Source organism: Eptatretus burgeri, chromosome 9 (genome assembly GCF_056783735.1).
Source record: "Eptatretus burgeri isolate ZD-2024b chromosome 9, Ebu_testis_v1, whole genome shotgun sequence".
Taxonomy (NCBI): domain Eukaryota; kingdom Metazoa; phylum Chordata; class Myxini; order Myxiniformes; family Myxinidae; genus Eptatretus; species Eptatretus burgeri.
This window is the reverse complement of record NC_140969.1, coordinates 40,824,891-40,842,202: the sequence shown is the minus strand read 5'-3', so window position 1 is coordinate 40,842,202 and position 17,312 is coordinate 40,824,891. Positions and strand designations below refer to the sequence as shown.

The 17,312-nt window shown below is 42.6% G+C and overlaps 1 protein-coding gene across 1 annotated transcript in view; it reads left to right on the top strand.

Moving 5' to 3' along the window:
• The window catches only part of LOC147020001 (protein-glutamine gamma-glutamyltransferase K-like), a gene marked incomplete at its 5' end in the record, with an annotated part of 47,595 nt that extends 30,570 nt beyond the window's left edge, over positions 1–17,025 (top strand). Inside the window, 10 exons of the mRNA XM_085894910.1 lie at positions 1,498–1,599; positions 4,362–4,542; positions 7,179–7,317; positions 8,160–8,263; positions 9,313–9,401; positions 13,599–13,752; positions 13,918–14,310; positions 15,397–15,557; positions 15,666–15,802; positions 16,193–17,025. Of these exons, the coding sequence (XP_085751036.1) occupies positions 1,498–1,599; positions 4,362–4,542; positions 7,179–7,317; positions 8,160–8,263; positions 9,313–9,401; positions 13,599–13,752; positions 13,918–14,310; positions 15,397–15,557; positions 15,666–15,802; positions 16,193–16,340 (1,608 nt within the window). The remainder of the gene's footprint in view (positions 1–1,497; positions 1,600–4,361; positions 4,543–7,178; positions 7,318–8,159; positions 8,264–9,312; positions 9,402–13,598; positions 13,753–13,917; positions 14,311–15,396; positions 15,558–15,665; positions 15,803–16,192) is intronic.
• Between the last annotated feature and the right edge of the window lie 287 nt (positions 17,026–17,312).

Here is a 17,312-nt window from a genome sequence, read left to right as displayed (position 1 = left end):
ACAATTCCAATGAATATAGAGATCTCAAACCTTCTAAGGCGCCAAGCACACACACACACACACACACACACACACACACACACACACACACACACACACACACACACACAAAACGTAGCTATTTCTGGTGGTCAGGCTGGACCGTGGTGTGGACGCAACTGTCCCTGGATCGGCGTCGGACGAGCTGGCCTTGCTCTCTTCAGGGGGGGCAGGAGGAACCGTGGTGCTGTCGACCTCCTGGTCTTGGCCCAAGTCCGCTCACAGCCACCAGGGAACAACTTCTGGCGCCAAGTTGCGAGCAGGAGAGGGAGGCAGGTCCGCCCGCCATTCGACCCCGTACTCCGAGTCAGCAGAACCCCAGAGCCAACCAAGGTGAGGAACGAGGCTCAGCAAGGCTCCAAGACACGATGAAGAACACGATCGAACCAGCACAACAACAAGGACGCTCTCCGCGCAACAGCCTCCACACCCAAAAAAACACGATCGTTTTTGTCCCGATCTTCTTCCTCTTCCTTTTCGACCCCGAACAGAACCTTTTTATCCTCCTGTCCTCGTCACTTCCAATTGAGCCGTTTATTGGCCCACCACCGTCGCCTTCTGCCAATCGTGATCACGGGGCGGAGCCATCCGCTGCACTGTCCTGTGACGTCACGGCCAGTCTCCAGAGAATACCAAAAGGGGTTTACGCAGACACACTTACTCTATCCCGTGTCCCTTTCTAATTACGTGACAATTATCATTTCTCCCCTTGAAGAAATGAACATTTACTAGACAACTTATCACCACTGAATTGCTACTTATTACATCGAGATCCTGGTAAACTCGAACAGCATGGCATACCTAATTAAACATCCTTATTACCCTTTGAATGCATACCCCCCCCCCCTCAAACGTAACAGTATTGACACCCCTTGAATTTTTCACATTTTGTTGTTACTGCCAGAATTTAAAATGGATGAAATTAAAAAAAAAAATTGTCACCGATCTACACGAATTACGCCAAAATGACAAAGTGAAAACATGTTTTTAGAATATTTTACAAATCAATTGAATATGAAATATAGAAAAATCTAATTTACATAAGTATTCAACCCCTGAGTCGATCCATTGTCGAAGCGCCTTTTTTGTATTGTCGAGACTCATATAAAAGTTAGCACACAGTACATATAACAAAGGGAGCAGGAGACAAGAGGGTCAGGCTTATTGTATGGTAACACACCTTTGGGCATGGGAACCAGCAGGGAGTTCTGGGGCAACTGGCGGTTGTGGTCTTTTAAAGACTTGCCTTCCTCTCGGAGTTATCCGGAGGCGATGTCCATCAAGCTGGGGTCAGAATAGAAACCCAAACCCCGTCACAGTATTGTAGAATATAGAAGATATAGATTATGAATTTATTTTTCTACTGCTTGTGTTATCATCATCACTTATCCAGTGTGGACATAGTTTTGGTGTACTTCTTGAATTCCATATTAACCTATATTTGTTGTTCATTTTCAGTTTGAGCCTGGAATCTTGCCAATCTGCACATCTTTGCTTTCCAGTCTCAAATGGTCTCACAGGGGAGATACAATTGCAGTGGTCCGCACCATCTCTGCAATGGTCAGTACCTATGGGACACTGAAATGGTTCATTCGTAAATATCTTACGGTGTCGTGTGTGTGTGTGTGTGTGTGTGTGTGTGTGTGTGTGTGTGTGTGTGTGTGTGTGTGTGTGTGTGTGTGTGTGTGTGTGTGTGTGTGTGTGTGTGTGTGTGTGTGTGTGTGTTTCTACCAATAAAGCCAATGATGTGAGCAAAGGTGTTACTCATACAATAAGAACTTCAAATTATGGATAATAATAGCTGTAATAACTGATAAATGGTTACAAGTGTTGGCAACCAAAGTTGCTATAACAGTATAGTGATAACCAAAATACACTATGACTGGTCTGAGCCAAAGGTGGGAAATCCTTGGCAATACAGGTCATGTTCAGCAGGGATTGTGACATTCACTTTTGGCTGAGTTACAATCAAAATCTGGTAATGTGTCTAACTCAAATTATCACCAAGCAGCAGGTAGAGTGAGGAGATGCCCTTGTTGCATTGCCCTCGCTGGAATGGGTTCGATTCTGATGGCTGCTGTTAAATCTGGCCTGTGGGCAAGATGGACACCACCAAATGTATTTGGTCAACGATTTATCCCATGGCACCCCATTGACCTTTGTGCAGTTGTGGGATCTCCATCACCCTTTTAACTTTTTGGGGAGGGAGGAGGGGGCAATGTGGCCTTCTGCTTCCAGGAGATGTCGATCTCCAGCTTAAGAATCATTATGTTTCCAGGCGTCAGCAGACCGATACATTTAAATAAAATTGCCCTTCATTACATTTTTAAATTGTTGTCTGACTCAAATCTTTGCACATCATCTCAATTTTTTGCTCATTAAAGCAACACTGTATTCTGTCTAACTATATGTATATATATATATATATATATATATATATATATATATATATATATATATATATATATATATATATATATATATATATATATATATATATATGTGTGTGTGTGTGTGTGTGTGTGTGTGTGTGTGTGTGTGTGTGTGTGTGTGTGTGTGTGTGTGTGCTTGCATGCATGCTGTTTAGGCTGGTACTTGTTCAGGATATAAAGTGAGAAGAGGTAATATATGTACAAATCATGAATATTCACAATTTATTCCTTATTTGTCTTTGCTGGATGACTTAGGAAGTTTTTAATTTGGGATATCCAGGTGGGTAATGCACATTTGGTTTCGAATCAATTTTTTGGATGGAAGTAGTAGTAGATGGAATCAAAGTAGATGGAAGGGTTTGCATAATGAATCTGTCTGTCTGTCTGAATCTGTCGTTTGCGTAATTTGTGTAATCTTGACCTCCATAATAAAATCATGAATATTCACAATTGATTCCTTCTTTGACTTTGCTGGATGATTTCGGAAGTTTTTAATTTGGGATATCCAGGTGGGTAATGCACACTTGCTTTCGAATCAATTTTTTTTTGTTATCTCGCTTTCAAGTCTCTCTGTCTTTGTCTCTCTCTCTCTCTCTCTCTCTCTCTCTCTCTCTCTCTCTCTCTCTCTCTCTCTCTCTCTGTCTCTCTCTCTCTGTCTCTCTCTCTCTCTCTCTCTCTCTCTCTCTCTCTCTCTCTCTCTCCCTCTCTCCCTCTGTCCCTCTCTCCCTCTCTCCCTCCCTCCCTCTCTCCCTCTCTCCCTCTCTCCCTCTCTCCCTCTCTCCCTCTCTCCCTCTCTCCCTCTCTCCCTCTCTCCCTCTCTCCCTCTCTCCCTCTCTCCCCCACCTCGATCCGTCTCTCTCTCTGTACCGTGGAGCACCACCTGCTGGTGGTGGCAGAAGATATTCCAATTCCCTTTTTACCTGGACAAGGCTGAGGTTAAAGCACTCTTTGCACGGGTTATTTCGTCCTTGTGAGGGAAACATTTCTATCAGCAAGGGATGTGCTGCCGGGGTGAAGGGAGTGGGGAAAGAGGTGGAAGCTACAAACTCTGAACTCAGGGTACAGTTGCAACTTTGTGAGAGAAGTAATATGGACTATGTGGCCATGGTTTCAGAGTCTGTTTTGAGTCTGCAACGTGATGCCATAGTGACCAATATAGCAATTTTTGGCAAACAGGATGACAAATTGGTCTGTCACTAAGCGACAGGTAGACCCTGCTCGTCTATGCTATAAGAGAGATGTTTGTCTGTCTGTCTGTATGTCGCTATTTTTCTCAGAGATGGCCAAATGGATCTTTATCAAACTTTTAGGGGTTCATCAGCGAGTGCTGGGGAGTGTTTGAGGCCAAAAAAACGTTGTTGTAAATTTTGAAGAAAAAAAAATTGGATTTTTGGGGATTTTTTGTTTTTAATCATTGCATAGTGACTAAGCCTTTGTAGCTATGTGAAAGGTAATATTAAATGATACCTGACCCAATTCCTTAGTGGGTATATGGAAGTGCTTTAGGTCCCTGCAAAAAATGGAAAAACAAAATTGATTTCTTTAAAATGCCACCAACATTGGAACAGCACTGGGCTGGGTACCCCTGCTAGTTACGTCAACATTTATATTAATTTTAGGTTGCATTAAATAATTTTAATTTAATGTATAATTTAAAGTGGCGATTTTCCCAGCATGAGCCTTCCCAATGTCTGGGCCAAGATACTCCTGGTATTCCCGAAGACGAGCCATGTGCTGTAGCTCTTCAAGTCCTCATTCAATTTTCATCTTCCTACCTTTGTGATTCAGCGTTTTCAACTCCGCTTGCAATAAAAGTGAAAGCATGAAACAAACTAGAAGGTGAAGCAGATTTCCGATGTGCTTTGAGTGTTCACGTTCATGTATTTACAGGTAAATTCAAATGATGACGGTGGTGTACTGGTTGGACGATGGGAAAAGAATAACTCGTACAGTGGGGGCACCGCACCCACGGCGTGGAATGGCAGCGTGGAGATACTGTGGCAGTATGCACGTACACAGAAGCCTGTCAACTACGGCCAGTGTTGGGTGTTTTCAGGACTTACCACAACTGGTGAGAATACCATCTGTAACAAGCTCAAATGAGCGAAGATCCTCGTCCTCTTAATGATGACGTCATAAAAACGAATATGACGTCATTGTGATGTATCAGGTTTGCGATAAATTATCTGTGCTAATGCCCGGCTTTATTCCCGCAGACAAAATTCCAACAGCTTGCCTAGTTTTGGAGATGATGGTACAGGCGATTTCCATTAGTGGCGATATTATGACGTCAACTTTTTTTCTAGGAATAATTTCCAAAATCGGAGATGGTTACTGCCTGCACGTGGGCTTTCTGCATATACGTGGCAAGTTTCACGAAGATCCGATGAAAACTCTGGGTTGTGAAAGAAAAAATGTCAAAAAATAGGAATGACGTCATAAAAATTGATATGACGTCATCGTGATGTATCATATGCACGGTAATTCATCTCTGCTAATGCCCTGTTCGATTCCCACAAACAGAATTCAAAAAGCTTGCCTAGTTTCGGAGATAATTTTACAGGCGATTCTCATTAGCGGAGATATTTTGACGTCATAACTTTTTTTCTTGGAGGAATTTTCAAAATCGGAGATGGTTACTGTCTGTGCAGGGAATTTTTTCATAAATATGCCAAGTTTCAAGAAGTTTCGATGAAAACTGTAGGCTGTGAAACAAAAAAGTCCACAAGAACAACAACGTGAGTAAGACTTAGAGATCCTCCGCGAGGATCTAAAAAGGAACAAATGAAGACCAATTCGGCCATCTTTAAATCTGAACTTCACTGACCACCTTGATTAGCAACTCACGCCACACAAAAAGCACAAGACAGCAATGCTAACACAAACGTAGAGATAAAGTTCAAGTATCCTCCAATCTTGTACTATAATGTTCCATTTCCCTTAATAGGAGGGTAGGTGTTGCCAAAGCTGCCTCACAGCAAGGAAGGTTGATTGTTTGCTATCACTGTGCCTTCTGGGTTGAGAGTTGAATTGGCACTTTCCAAATCATCATACTCATGCTCAGCATACTGAGCCAATCAGGAACCCAATTACACACACGCCATTAAGAACAACCGAAACAAAGTGTTTTCCTGTGTAAATCTAAGGGAATCAGAATAACCAACACAAACAAACAGTTGGGTAATTCAGGGGAACATGAACATGTTTGCAATGAAAATTAAAGAATTGTGTGTACCATTCACTCACATGATAGATCTCGCAGGACCATCAATCAGGCTCATCGCTCTCAGTTTCGTTGAGCCTTTTAATTGTTTTTTCCCCCGCCAACTTCGTTGGTTGGCGGGGATATAGAAATGGGTTCCGTCCGTCCATCCGTCCGTCCGTCACATTTCGTTTCCGGAGCTTAACTACAAAGCCCCTCAAGATATATTTACGAAATTTGGTACACATGTCAAGCAAGTGGTGAACTGGTGCCTTTTGATATTTTATAATTGCTGGGTCACATGGTTTGGCAGCCATGCTGGATTCAAGAAAATATTAAATAATGTTTTCTCTGGCATCACATAACCTAACGAAGCAAACATTTGCAACTATCATCTTCCATCATGTCTGCATACGTAGTAAAAGTTATGACATCACAAGTCATGGTTTGGTGGCCATCTTGGATAGAAAAACACACCTCATCCGATTAACACGAAACTTCACACACGTATTCCACTGGAGGATTGGAGGCAGAATGTAAATTTATAATGTCATAGGTCACATGGTTCATCAGCCATCTTGGATTGAAAATTAATAAATTTTAAAAATCTTCTTCTCCAGAACGGTTGGACAGATTTAGGCAAAATTTCACGTACACTTTCCCCAAGACATCCTTTCAGAAGTTTGGTAATTTCGAATTGATAGGTCACATGGTTTGGTGGCCATATTTAATTTACCCTAAAACCTTCAAACGTCTTCTTCTCCAGAACGGCTGGTCAGATCAAGGGGAAACTTCACATACATATTGCACACGCTTAGGGAATATATAATACGTTTGTTCATCCTCATTTACTATGGCGGGGGATATCGAAGACTTTGTCTTCAACGGATGCTAGTTGTTATTGAGAGAAGCTCATGGTTTAATATTAATCGTCACAGAATTTAATTTTCTAAAAGATTTCCATTGCACGTTTGGTTGAAATAAGAGCAAATACGTGTTACACGCGACGATACACACAATTTGGAACTTTGGCACACGAGGTCATTTGGCCCATCATGCCTGCGCTGCATCAACTCCAGTATCCATTATACCCATCCACACACAAGTTAGCGACAAGTCCTGCCAATATGCCCATTCCCCTCTATCTCCAATGCCTCCAGGTACCTATCCACCCCCCTCCACTGCCACAAGCAGGGTGTTGTGTTACAACGCACATTGTCCCTTGCACTGACTTTCAACTGGGTGTCCCATCTGTGACCATCAGCTGGTGGACGGTAAAGATCCCACGGTGTCATGTCAACAAAGAGCTCAGAGCTGAGTTATTGCCAGCATCCTGAACAAATTACAAATCGCTGCCTTGATTACCACCGGGGAAGGGAAAGGCAAACAACCCAGTGTATTCCTGCCCATGAGACTGATTCAGCAACACTGATGCTGCAATAGGGCATGGTAGTTGATGTCCACATTACCTATCCCATTATTTTCCTTTTTCTATTTTTGTATAGTTCTTCGGTGCCTCGGTCTTCCCTGCTGCACTGTTACAAACTTTGCATCAGCACATGACACAGACGGAAACCTGCGAACCGACGTGTACGTGGACAGCAAAATGAATATGCTGGAAGACCTTAACCGAGACTCCATCTGGTAAGAGCAGGGAAAAAAGAACAAGTTTTCAGGATTGTTGTTCATGTTCCTTATCCCAGTCATGTTTTGGTCTCTGCTCTGCCATGGACCAGTATTACTGATGTTGATGATGACTATTCTACATCTGGAAACACCATCATGACATCCACATCTCTCCTCATAAATATATTGTTTATTGGGAAATTGTTTCATTTGGATAAGATTATTTTACAGTGCTTGGTACTTATGCGGGGTCAGATGGTATAATTTCAGCTTTGGGATGGCAAGACGTGTGAATGCACGTACGCGACTTCAACTTTTTTGTGGGGCAGGATGCCTCAGTTGGTGGAGTGCTTGCCATTGTGGGGCAGGATGCCTCAGTTGGAGTGCTTGCCATTTTTATCATCTAGTCTGGATTCGATCCCTGACCGCTTAATTGGACTTAACCCCAAAACAACCATAATGCCAGACATTATGCTGCATCTTAGAGCAGACCGTGCCTCACATTGGGACGTAAATCCAGCTGCTCTGTCAGATTTTGAATTGCCAATGATAAAGATCCAAGAATGCTTTTGAAAAGAGTATTTGTGTTTTTGTATCTTGACCATTGTGTATTTGTATCTTGACCAAATTCCCTGCTGGAATTGTCTGGGTAATTTGTATTACCCTGCCGGAGATGAGTGCTGAATTGTGAACATTGCACAGGCACGGTGGACCAAATGTACTCTTGCGTGAAGTTTCCTTGTATTATTCTGATGATAGAACCAGTGCAGGTTCGCTGGTTCTTGTTTTCAGTCCTGTTACGAATTGTACTTGCCGGGTATTTCAGGTGATAATGTATACAATGTCTTCACTGTTTGCAGGAACTTTCACAGTTGGACAGATGTGTGGATGAGGAGGCCAGACCTGCCACCGGGTCATGATGGCTGGCAGGTAGTGGATGCGACGCCTCAAGAACCAAGTTCTGGTAGGTTACAGGTTTTTTGTAACGATAGGATTACGGTGCTCTTTCATAGGTACGACGTGCTCGTATATTCCCGAACGCATTGCCCTCAATACCGTCCACATCGTTTTCAACTCCATTGCTTTCTTGCTGCTTGGCATGCATTGCATCCAGATTTTCATTTACCTCCCCATAAAAACCCTCCCCCTCACTCAACAAATATTATTACATGAGTAACTAGAGACTTCATAGACCACCTTGCCCCGCACAGTCTTGAGAAAAAAGGAAATTGGTGGGGTCTGCGAACAGCAAATTTGATTGGTCAAGGTGTTGTAAAATGCCATGATATTTTGACCAAGTAGTGATAAACGAAAGGTTTTTGACAGTTTGAAAAAGGTGATTTTTGTTCTTCATTGTTTATAAGTATAATTCGTTGAAATAAAAGAGAGATTTTAAAAGTTGTAGAAATTTTTTTTTTCCGGAAGTTTACGGCCATTGATGCAGCGTCTTTTACACCACCTTATTTAACAAGTTACATTAGTTCTTCATGCCTGTTGTTTGTGTCCTTTATGACATCCTTAAAAAACAGTAAGGCTCCAGTTCAGAATTATTTTCAATTTTGTTTGACTGCCAGGTAGCCAGACAGAGTAAAAAAAATTCTCACTCCTCTCTGCGCTTGTGTGGTCGGGACAAATAAAGAGGTGAAGTACTGTTAAACTACAGGTTTGTTTTCCGATTCACATTTCGATTCATGTTCAAAATATAACACTCAATTGAAGTCAAGTTGTTGCTCAATCATAACCTGAGGTTTGTGGACAGACAGACAGACTAAGTGAACCAATTGTTTAACCTAACTTTTCACTTCGCGTGTGTGGGGTAACAAACAAGAAAGGCATTAATGGGGTTCAGTTTCTCTCCCAGCCAAACACATCACAGGATAACTAAACATTGGCTATGCCACTATCACATCAAAATAAACATTTTTCAAAGAAATTTGGCTGGACTTTACTTCTCACATAACTCTGTCGTTTAAAGTACTTTTCTTTGCAATGTGTACCCATAATACCTTGCAGGCATGTTCCGGTGTGGTCCAGCCTCCCTGGTGGCAGTGAAAAACGGTGATGTTCAACAAGCCTACGACACTGCCTTCATTTTTGCCGAGGTGGAGACCAACAAATGAGTTTGTGATTCGTTTAAAAAAAAAAAATTCCATATCATTGTGTAACTAGTAACCTGTTGCGCTCTCATATGAATCAGTAATTGGGGAAATTAATTAATCATACTTAGAATGAAGATGAAAATGTGTCATCATGAGTTGTGTTTTTTTCTATCCCTGATTTTTGTTTCTCTCCTGGTTGTTTTTGTTTGTTTTTGCCATGATTTTTTTTGAACATATGCTTTGATGGAACTCGGTCTGTTGGTCATTGTCAGTCAATACATTGCACATAAGGGGTTCCCCATTCTATCTCGATCAATTGGACTGAAGGCAATGATGAATGAAAATGGTTGTACTTTTATAAAAAAGAAAATTGTAAAATTTCCACTGATTTTATAGCTAAAAAATAGGCCGATTATTTATTTATTTTTGTATACAGTACATGGTCAAGACTCGTGGAAGACACACAGCAATATGAAACTGTGTGAAATGCAACACACAGCAAGAAGAGTAAGGGGAAAGTGGCGATGAAACAGAAAGGGAACAAACCGACCAACATCTAGCAGACGAAAATGGGTGTGGGAGGGGGGCGGGGAGAGAAATCACAATTTGTGGTAGAAGAGATCATGAGTATAGATGGGGGATAGTATGAACCTGAATACTGACATAATGGAGAACAGCTGTCTTGAAGCCCTGAAGGGAAGAATGGGACTAAACAGAGTGGGGAACAGGTGAGAGGACAGAGGAATAAATGAGTGGAGGTGAGCAGAGCATGGATTTTGGAAGTTTAACAAGAAGAGGGTTACTGGCAGACCATGTGCGCCTTGCATAAAACTTGGAGGGAAAGCGCCAAGAGAAGGCAGATGGTGCAACACCAAAAATGGAGCGGGTAGAATACGCAGGCCACCAAACCTGTCTGTGATGCAATAGTAACAGACCAGGACACCCAACCTTATCATGTGAGATCCCAATGATTTTGAGGGCCTTATTTCCCATGACATCAAGAAGGACAATGTGTAAGGCAGGGGCGCCAGTCCAACGGGGAGAGGAATACTCCATCAAGCTGCAAATGAAGGCCTTGTAGGAGGTTGTAAAAAGTTCAGATTGGCCAAGGAAATACCTTGCACAACGGAAAATACCCGGTCAACAGCTGGATTTGGAATTAATGCTTGGAATTAATACAATACCCTGGAATAGTGAGCATTTTTGTTTTTCTTTTTTTTATACGTTAAAGAAGAAGAGTCAAGACACAGAACAGATCAGGACACAACATAACAAAAGGAATAGCCGGAGGGAGAGGAAACACCAATAGCAGGGCAGAGGGAGAAGGTAGATGGAGATGGACAAACAAGGGATGGCAGTAACTATGAGGCGTAGAGGAGACCACAAGGTGTGGACAAGATGGATACATAAGCAAAATTTTGGGAAGGATGTGGGTGGTTTAATGGGTGTAGAGAAGATCATGGCTTTGGATGGGGGATGGATGGCATGATGGTGATGAACAGCTGTCTTAACCCTTCGTTAGTCTGCTGTGTCATTCAAACGTGGTTAGTCTGGTGGGGTGCATACACACCCCAATGCGAAAATGCATATAATGTTGCTATTTTTAAAAAAGGTAAAAAAAATGCGGGGTGCCAAAACACCCCATGGGACTAACGAAGGGTTAAACACCGGTAGGGAAGAATGAGGTTGAAGAGATTGTAGAAGGCCGTTCCACAGGTGGGGAAAAAGAGGAATAATTGATTGGAAGTGAGCAGTGTTCCTGGATTTAGGCAGTTTCACTCGGAGGGGGTTGCTGGTGGATGGCATGCATTGTTCAGATACTTGGGAGGGGGGGAGGGAGCATGGAGAGGTCAGAGGGTGCAAGATCAGAAATGAGGTGAAAGAAGACAGAGAGACCACTGACCTGTCAGCAATGGTGAAGTGTAGGCCCATCGACTCGACTTTATTGCAAGAGATTCCAATGACCTAGAAAGCCTTGGTTTCCATGGTGTCAAGCTGAGCAAGATGTAAGGCAGGGTAGCCAGCCCAGAGGGGAGAGCAGTAATCCATCAAACTGCGGTTGAAAGACTTGTAGGTATATAGGAGCTCAGGTGTGCCAAGAAAGGAATTTCCATGATGGGGTGTCGACATTTGGCTTCGGAAGATGCCCAGTCGGCATTTGGCTTTGAAATGTGGCTTGCCCAAGAGAGATCATGGCTGAGAGTGAGACCCAAGCGTTTGAGTAACTGGACCTCTTTGAGATGGTTGTTGAGAAAGTAGCTGGAAGGATTTGCGTAACGGTCCTTTCAGAAAGCGAGAGACGGATTCCAAGTGTTTGACTAGTTTGTGATTTTTGTCAATGTCTGAGGAAAAGGAAGAGGCTGCTGCGTGTCTGTCTGTCAGAAGGATGAGGGATGTCACAGAAGAGAGTGGAGTCATCAGCAAAGAGATAAAGAGGATTTTTCAGAGTCATTGAGATCATTGATGAAGATTAGCAATAGAATGGGTCCGAGAACACCGCCTGGGGCATGCCAGCCTTGAAAGGAAGAAGAGAAGAGATGGTTCTGTTGAGAGTCACACGTTGACTACGAGATTGGAGGAAGTCAGCAATCCAAGAGTGTAGTTGGCCTTGGATTCCATAGTTTGGAGAGTGAGGCAGGATACCAGACTGCATTGATAGGTCGATATATGTCCAGAGAGACAGCCCTGGTCACATGACACACACACATTTATACAAAACGTACACCGCGCAATCGCTCAGGGTTAGATTTTTAGTTTTCGGAACGTGGGGGCTCCCATGGGGGGTTACCGCCCCAAACTTCAGACCCCTACTCATCCCTTATTTACCAACCGATTATTCTGAAATTTGACAGCTCTTCCACTTGATGTTCCATGGGATCGCTCATTCTTATATTTTTAAATTTTAGATTTCCGATCAGAGGGGCTCTCAGAGAGTGTTACCCCCCAAATCGTCAGATCCCTACCTGTCCATTATTTAAAAACCGAATGCTCTGAAACTTGACACATGAATACAAGACAGTAGCCCACACAATCACGCGGGCTTAAATTTTTATATTTCAGATCAGGAGGGTTCCCGGGGGAGGTGGGGGTGGTGAGGTTACCCCTTGAAGTTTCGGATCCCTACTTGTCCCTTATTTACTGACTGATTACTCTGAAACCCAATACAGCGCTTCTATCCGATGGTCCACAGGATTGCTCGGTCTTAGATTCTTTGATTTTTGGATGAGGGGAGGCTCCCAGGGGGGGGTTCCCCCAAATCCACTCCAGTCTAACGTCTGTGACATTTCCCAGATTTTAGATTCAGCAGAGGTCTGAACTGCAACCTCAAGAGCTGACCGTCAACCCACTCGAGGCTATTTATTTACTGAGGATTGGCTTGAGGCGATGCTGCAACTTAGAGGACCGGAGGGATAATTGACATTGGACTGACAATTGGGAAGCAGTTTTCAAGATGGGGAAGAGAGGAATAAGTGGTTGCAGGTAAAGCAGAAAGCCTGAACTGAAGGAGGTTAATAAAGAGAAGTTTTATTAACGAACCTGTGGTGCACTCGGGTTGATGTAGAATGGATAATGGATGAAGTTTAAGGTTAGATAAGACTGTGTCTGTGCATTAGCACTCTGCTGAAAGAAAAATCATAACAAAGCTGTCGTGGCAAAAGTAGGATTCATCGTAATTGACTCTGTCCCTCCGTGTGCCCGTAGTTGCATCCGTTCATCTGTCTGTCCGTCCGTCATGATATCTCCTCCGAAACGGTTGTGCAGAAATTTACCAAACTTGGTAGTTATGATCACCACGTGGCAAGAAAGTGTGAAAGTAGTATCAATTTTGGTCCCACCCTCTGGGGACGGAACCAAAAAACTGATGATGCAATTATGGGCATACGTATTTTAAAGCATTTTTTTAAAAAATGAAATCTTGTATATGCAATCAACATTGCGGGCGCATGATATATGCAATGATTTTTTTGCATTTGACCGCCTGTTCATACTCCAGGGTGTCAGGACTCTTTTAACTGGGGAAAAAAAAGTTTTAACTCGATGTTTGACATTGGGTCATTCCTGATGGAACTTTTTGACATCTTTCAACTTTGCTTGAGTTGGGAAGCATGGGGATTTGCGATGGCACACCGTCGACTTTGCTGTGGTTTGATTTCTCTTTTTTTAAATGCATCCCTCTTGTGATGTTGCGTGCCTTAACAGGTGAACTCAGATCGCGTGTTCTGGGAGCGCAAGCGTGATGGGAGCATGAAGCACCTGCTTGTAGACAGTGATGGTGTGGGAAAGGCTATCAGCACCAAAGCAGTGGGAAGCAACCAGAGAGAGGACATTACACACTTGTACAAATATCCTGAAGGTCATGCTCTCGAAAATGCATAAATGCTCTGAAGATGACACTCGCACAAAAATACACTCCTAAAAAAAAAAAATAATCAAAAGAGAAATGGTCGAATGAGAGATTTTTTTTTCAACATATAGTGATGGAGCACTTACTAAATCAACATCTATTTCACCTGTTCAGGATCATCCGAGGAGCGGGAGGCTGTTCGCAAAGCCGTACAAGCAGTCGGATCCTCACTAAACCACCCTGAACATGATGGACCCAGGCGGGCAGAAAGCACTGTGGTTTCATCTTCAGCTGAAAATATCCATCAGAAGAAGATTGACCACTTGATTTCTGCGGAGCTTGAAACCAGAGATAGCGGGGCTGATTTGGCTATGATGGTGAAGGTAGACGATGGTGTCCTACTGGGAAGTGATTTTGAGGCTCTTGTGTTGCTTTCTCATGGGAAGCCAAAAGGGAAACGCCGTGAAGTGCAGGTGTGTGTACGAGGTTATGCCTCAACATACACTGGTTTGCTGTTGGGCAAGGTCCGAGAAGAATGCGTGAAGATTGATATCATGCCAGGCGAGGGTGAGGACTTTAAACCATGTTCTCCATGTGCTACGGTGTATGTGATCCAGTGCAGTTAATGTCATTTGATTGTTGTCTGTTTGATCAAAAATGCAGTTATATAGATCCTTGGAGACTCCTTACATATGAAAAATCCGATGATGATCTTAGCTTGGTGTCAGAGAAAAGAACTCTTACTGTTGAAATCGGTGCTTCTTGAGATAAGAACCAAAGCTGACTTTCATGGTTGTCCCACATGCCCCTAAATTTTGCTTTGATTTCAAAAACTCCACAACAATGGAAGGTGAATGTTTTGTAAAATTATTTCAGGAATAATAATGATGATAATAATAATAATAACAACATCAAAAACTAGACCAGCACTTGGCTGACCACCTTGATTAGCAACTCACGCCACACAAAAAGCACAAGACACATACATCCGCCAGGCTGAACAGTTTACACTTTGTATCCCAATGAGAGGCCGAATCTGCATTCGGATCTGAATCAAAAACAAATCGGCTTGTTCGTGTCACCTCCTGGTGTTGGCTTATTGGCTTGAGTGGTGGGCTTGGAATCCTGGGGTCCTGAGTTCAAATCCTGCTTTGCTGTTTAATTAATACCAGGTGAGGTTGACTAAGCCTGTCATCTGTCTGAGGTTGGCAAAATGAGTACCAGCTTGGTATCCTGTGTTGAAGTGATGACCTGTCCATAATTGTGCCCAATAGCCCAGGAGACTGCTGGGGCAGCACCGATGCTTTGCCCCAGAGTATGGTCCCAACTCATCCACCTCGTTTTGTCATAACTCGTCCACAACTTTATGAAATATAATGCTATATATTGGTTTTTTCCCCACCTCTCAAGGGTGAAGAATCACTTAAAATTAAAAAATTCTCCAATCTGGATCTGGATCTTCACCAAAATCTAATCATTTTGTCCTTGTCTCACACCCAACCTGTCCACGAAATTGCATCTAAATCTGTTCACAACTTTTTGAGATATCCTGTTCACAGACAGACAGACAGACAGACAGACGTGGGTGAAAAGATAACCTCCGTCCACCTTTGGTGGTGGTGGTGGTAATAACATTTTTACATTTTTCCACAGAAAAATCGGTTTGCCTGAAGGTAAAACCCAAAGAATATCTTTCCTTTCTGGTGGACCACTTTTCTATGGTCTTGTCGGTCAGTGTTCAAGTAGCCAAAACGGGTCAAGCTTTGCTTCACCTTCGTACATACCGCTTACGCTCTCCACGACTCCATATCTCCGTAAGCAGTCTCTCTGTTTCCCTTTCTCCTCTTCTTCCTTTCATGTGATTCACTGATCTTAATGATCTTTCTTCTTCTGATATTTCATTCAATTGTCCAATCCTTCAGCTCCCTCAGGAAGTGCACGTGAATCGTGAGGCTGTGGCTGAGCTGAGCTTCCTGAACCCGATTCCGTGCCATCTGAATGACGCGGTGCTCAGATTGGAGGGAGCAGGACTTTGTGTGCCCAGCTGTATTAAGTTGGGGTAATGTGTTTTCACATCATTTCCTTACTCCAACAACCTCCACTTAACCCCACATCCAATTGATAGATCCAATCTTTGTGAAACATCTGGATTATTTTACCAGCTCCACAATGCCCCTCATACCCCAGCTCCAGTTAATGTTTATGCAATATATATTCTGATGGCTATTAATACTTACAATGACACAGCAAAATAACTGTGATTAACAAAGATCCTTCAATGCAAGTTCTCACACTTATGCATCGTATGCATTATAAGGTGCATTGAACTGACTACAAATGAACTGACTTTTCTTAGAACGATATTTATGATCATTGTCGTGGTCCTATATACTGTACATAGCTGTGGCTGATCCCAGACAATCATGCTACTGCATTACGTCCATTTCAGGGTGGTGGAAGAGGGTAAGGCAATCAACCTGCAGGTGCCTGTCGTGGCTGTTAGGCCTGGCCCAGCTGTTTTGCTCGCAAGCCTTGACTGCCCTCAGCTTCCTCACGTCTACGGGGAAGTCAGCCTCACGGCACTTACTCCTCAATGAATCCAGTCGTGCAGATGACCTAATGATGCTTACCTCTCAACAAATAATGCGCTTGATATTTTGTATCATGAAAGGGTCTACTAAAATCCACATGCAAAGAAGGGTGTGCGGATAGACTTTGAAAAATTTGAGACAATAGTTTCAAATAGATATTGATTATGCAGTTACACACGTGCTCAAACAACCATACACCTAAAAAAAAAAGTGTGGAGAATGGAGGAGAAAGGAATGGAAGAAGGAAAAGGAGGCCAGGAGAAGACAAGACCAAGAGAGGAATATTTGGTAAGAGGTGGGTGGCGTGGATCAAAAATTATTACATTTTGCATGTGTAACTCCAGATGGCCTCAAATCCCAAAGGATATGTTTATAGACCAACGCAAAAACAAAGTTTTGTTTGGGATTCGCTGAATTCCACAACATAGGTAACCCCCATTGGCTTTTATTTTAAGTTTTTTTTTTATAGTTTTGGAAAAGGAAAACTACTTTCAGTGGTGCCAGGATGCTACATTTAAAGATAAGCTTTATGATTTGTAATGTAATAATTGAGAGGCTTTAAAATGAATGCAAAACCTTTTCATGTGCAAGAAAATGATCAACAATAAACTTTTGCTGTTTACTTGTGGTCAGTAGTTTTGAACTACATAATTCTGCAGCTCGAACACATTGCTGACACATTTGGTTTTTTTGGTTTGTGATTTTGAAATGTAAATGATTTTATCAAAACCCAAATAAAATTCTCAAAAAATGAATTGACCTTTACTAAAACGTACGTAGATGTACAAGATGATCGAGGAACGAGACCGCCACACCTCGATGATAGAGAAAGTGTTCCTTCATCCGTGTGCGCTCTCTGCCACTAAAAAAACAAAACCGAATTCGTGATTGTTGTTGATGCAATTTATTTATGGAACATCATGGGACACAGATGAGGGGTAAACCTCTGACAGAGATCAATGATGAATAATTACATGT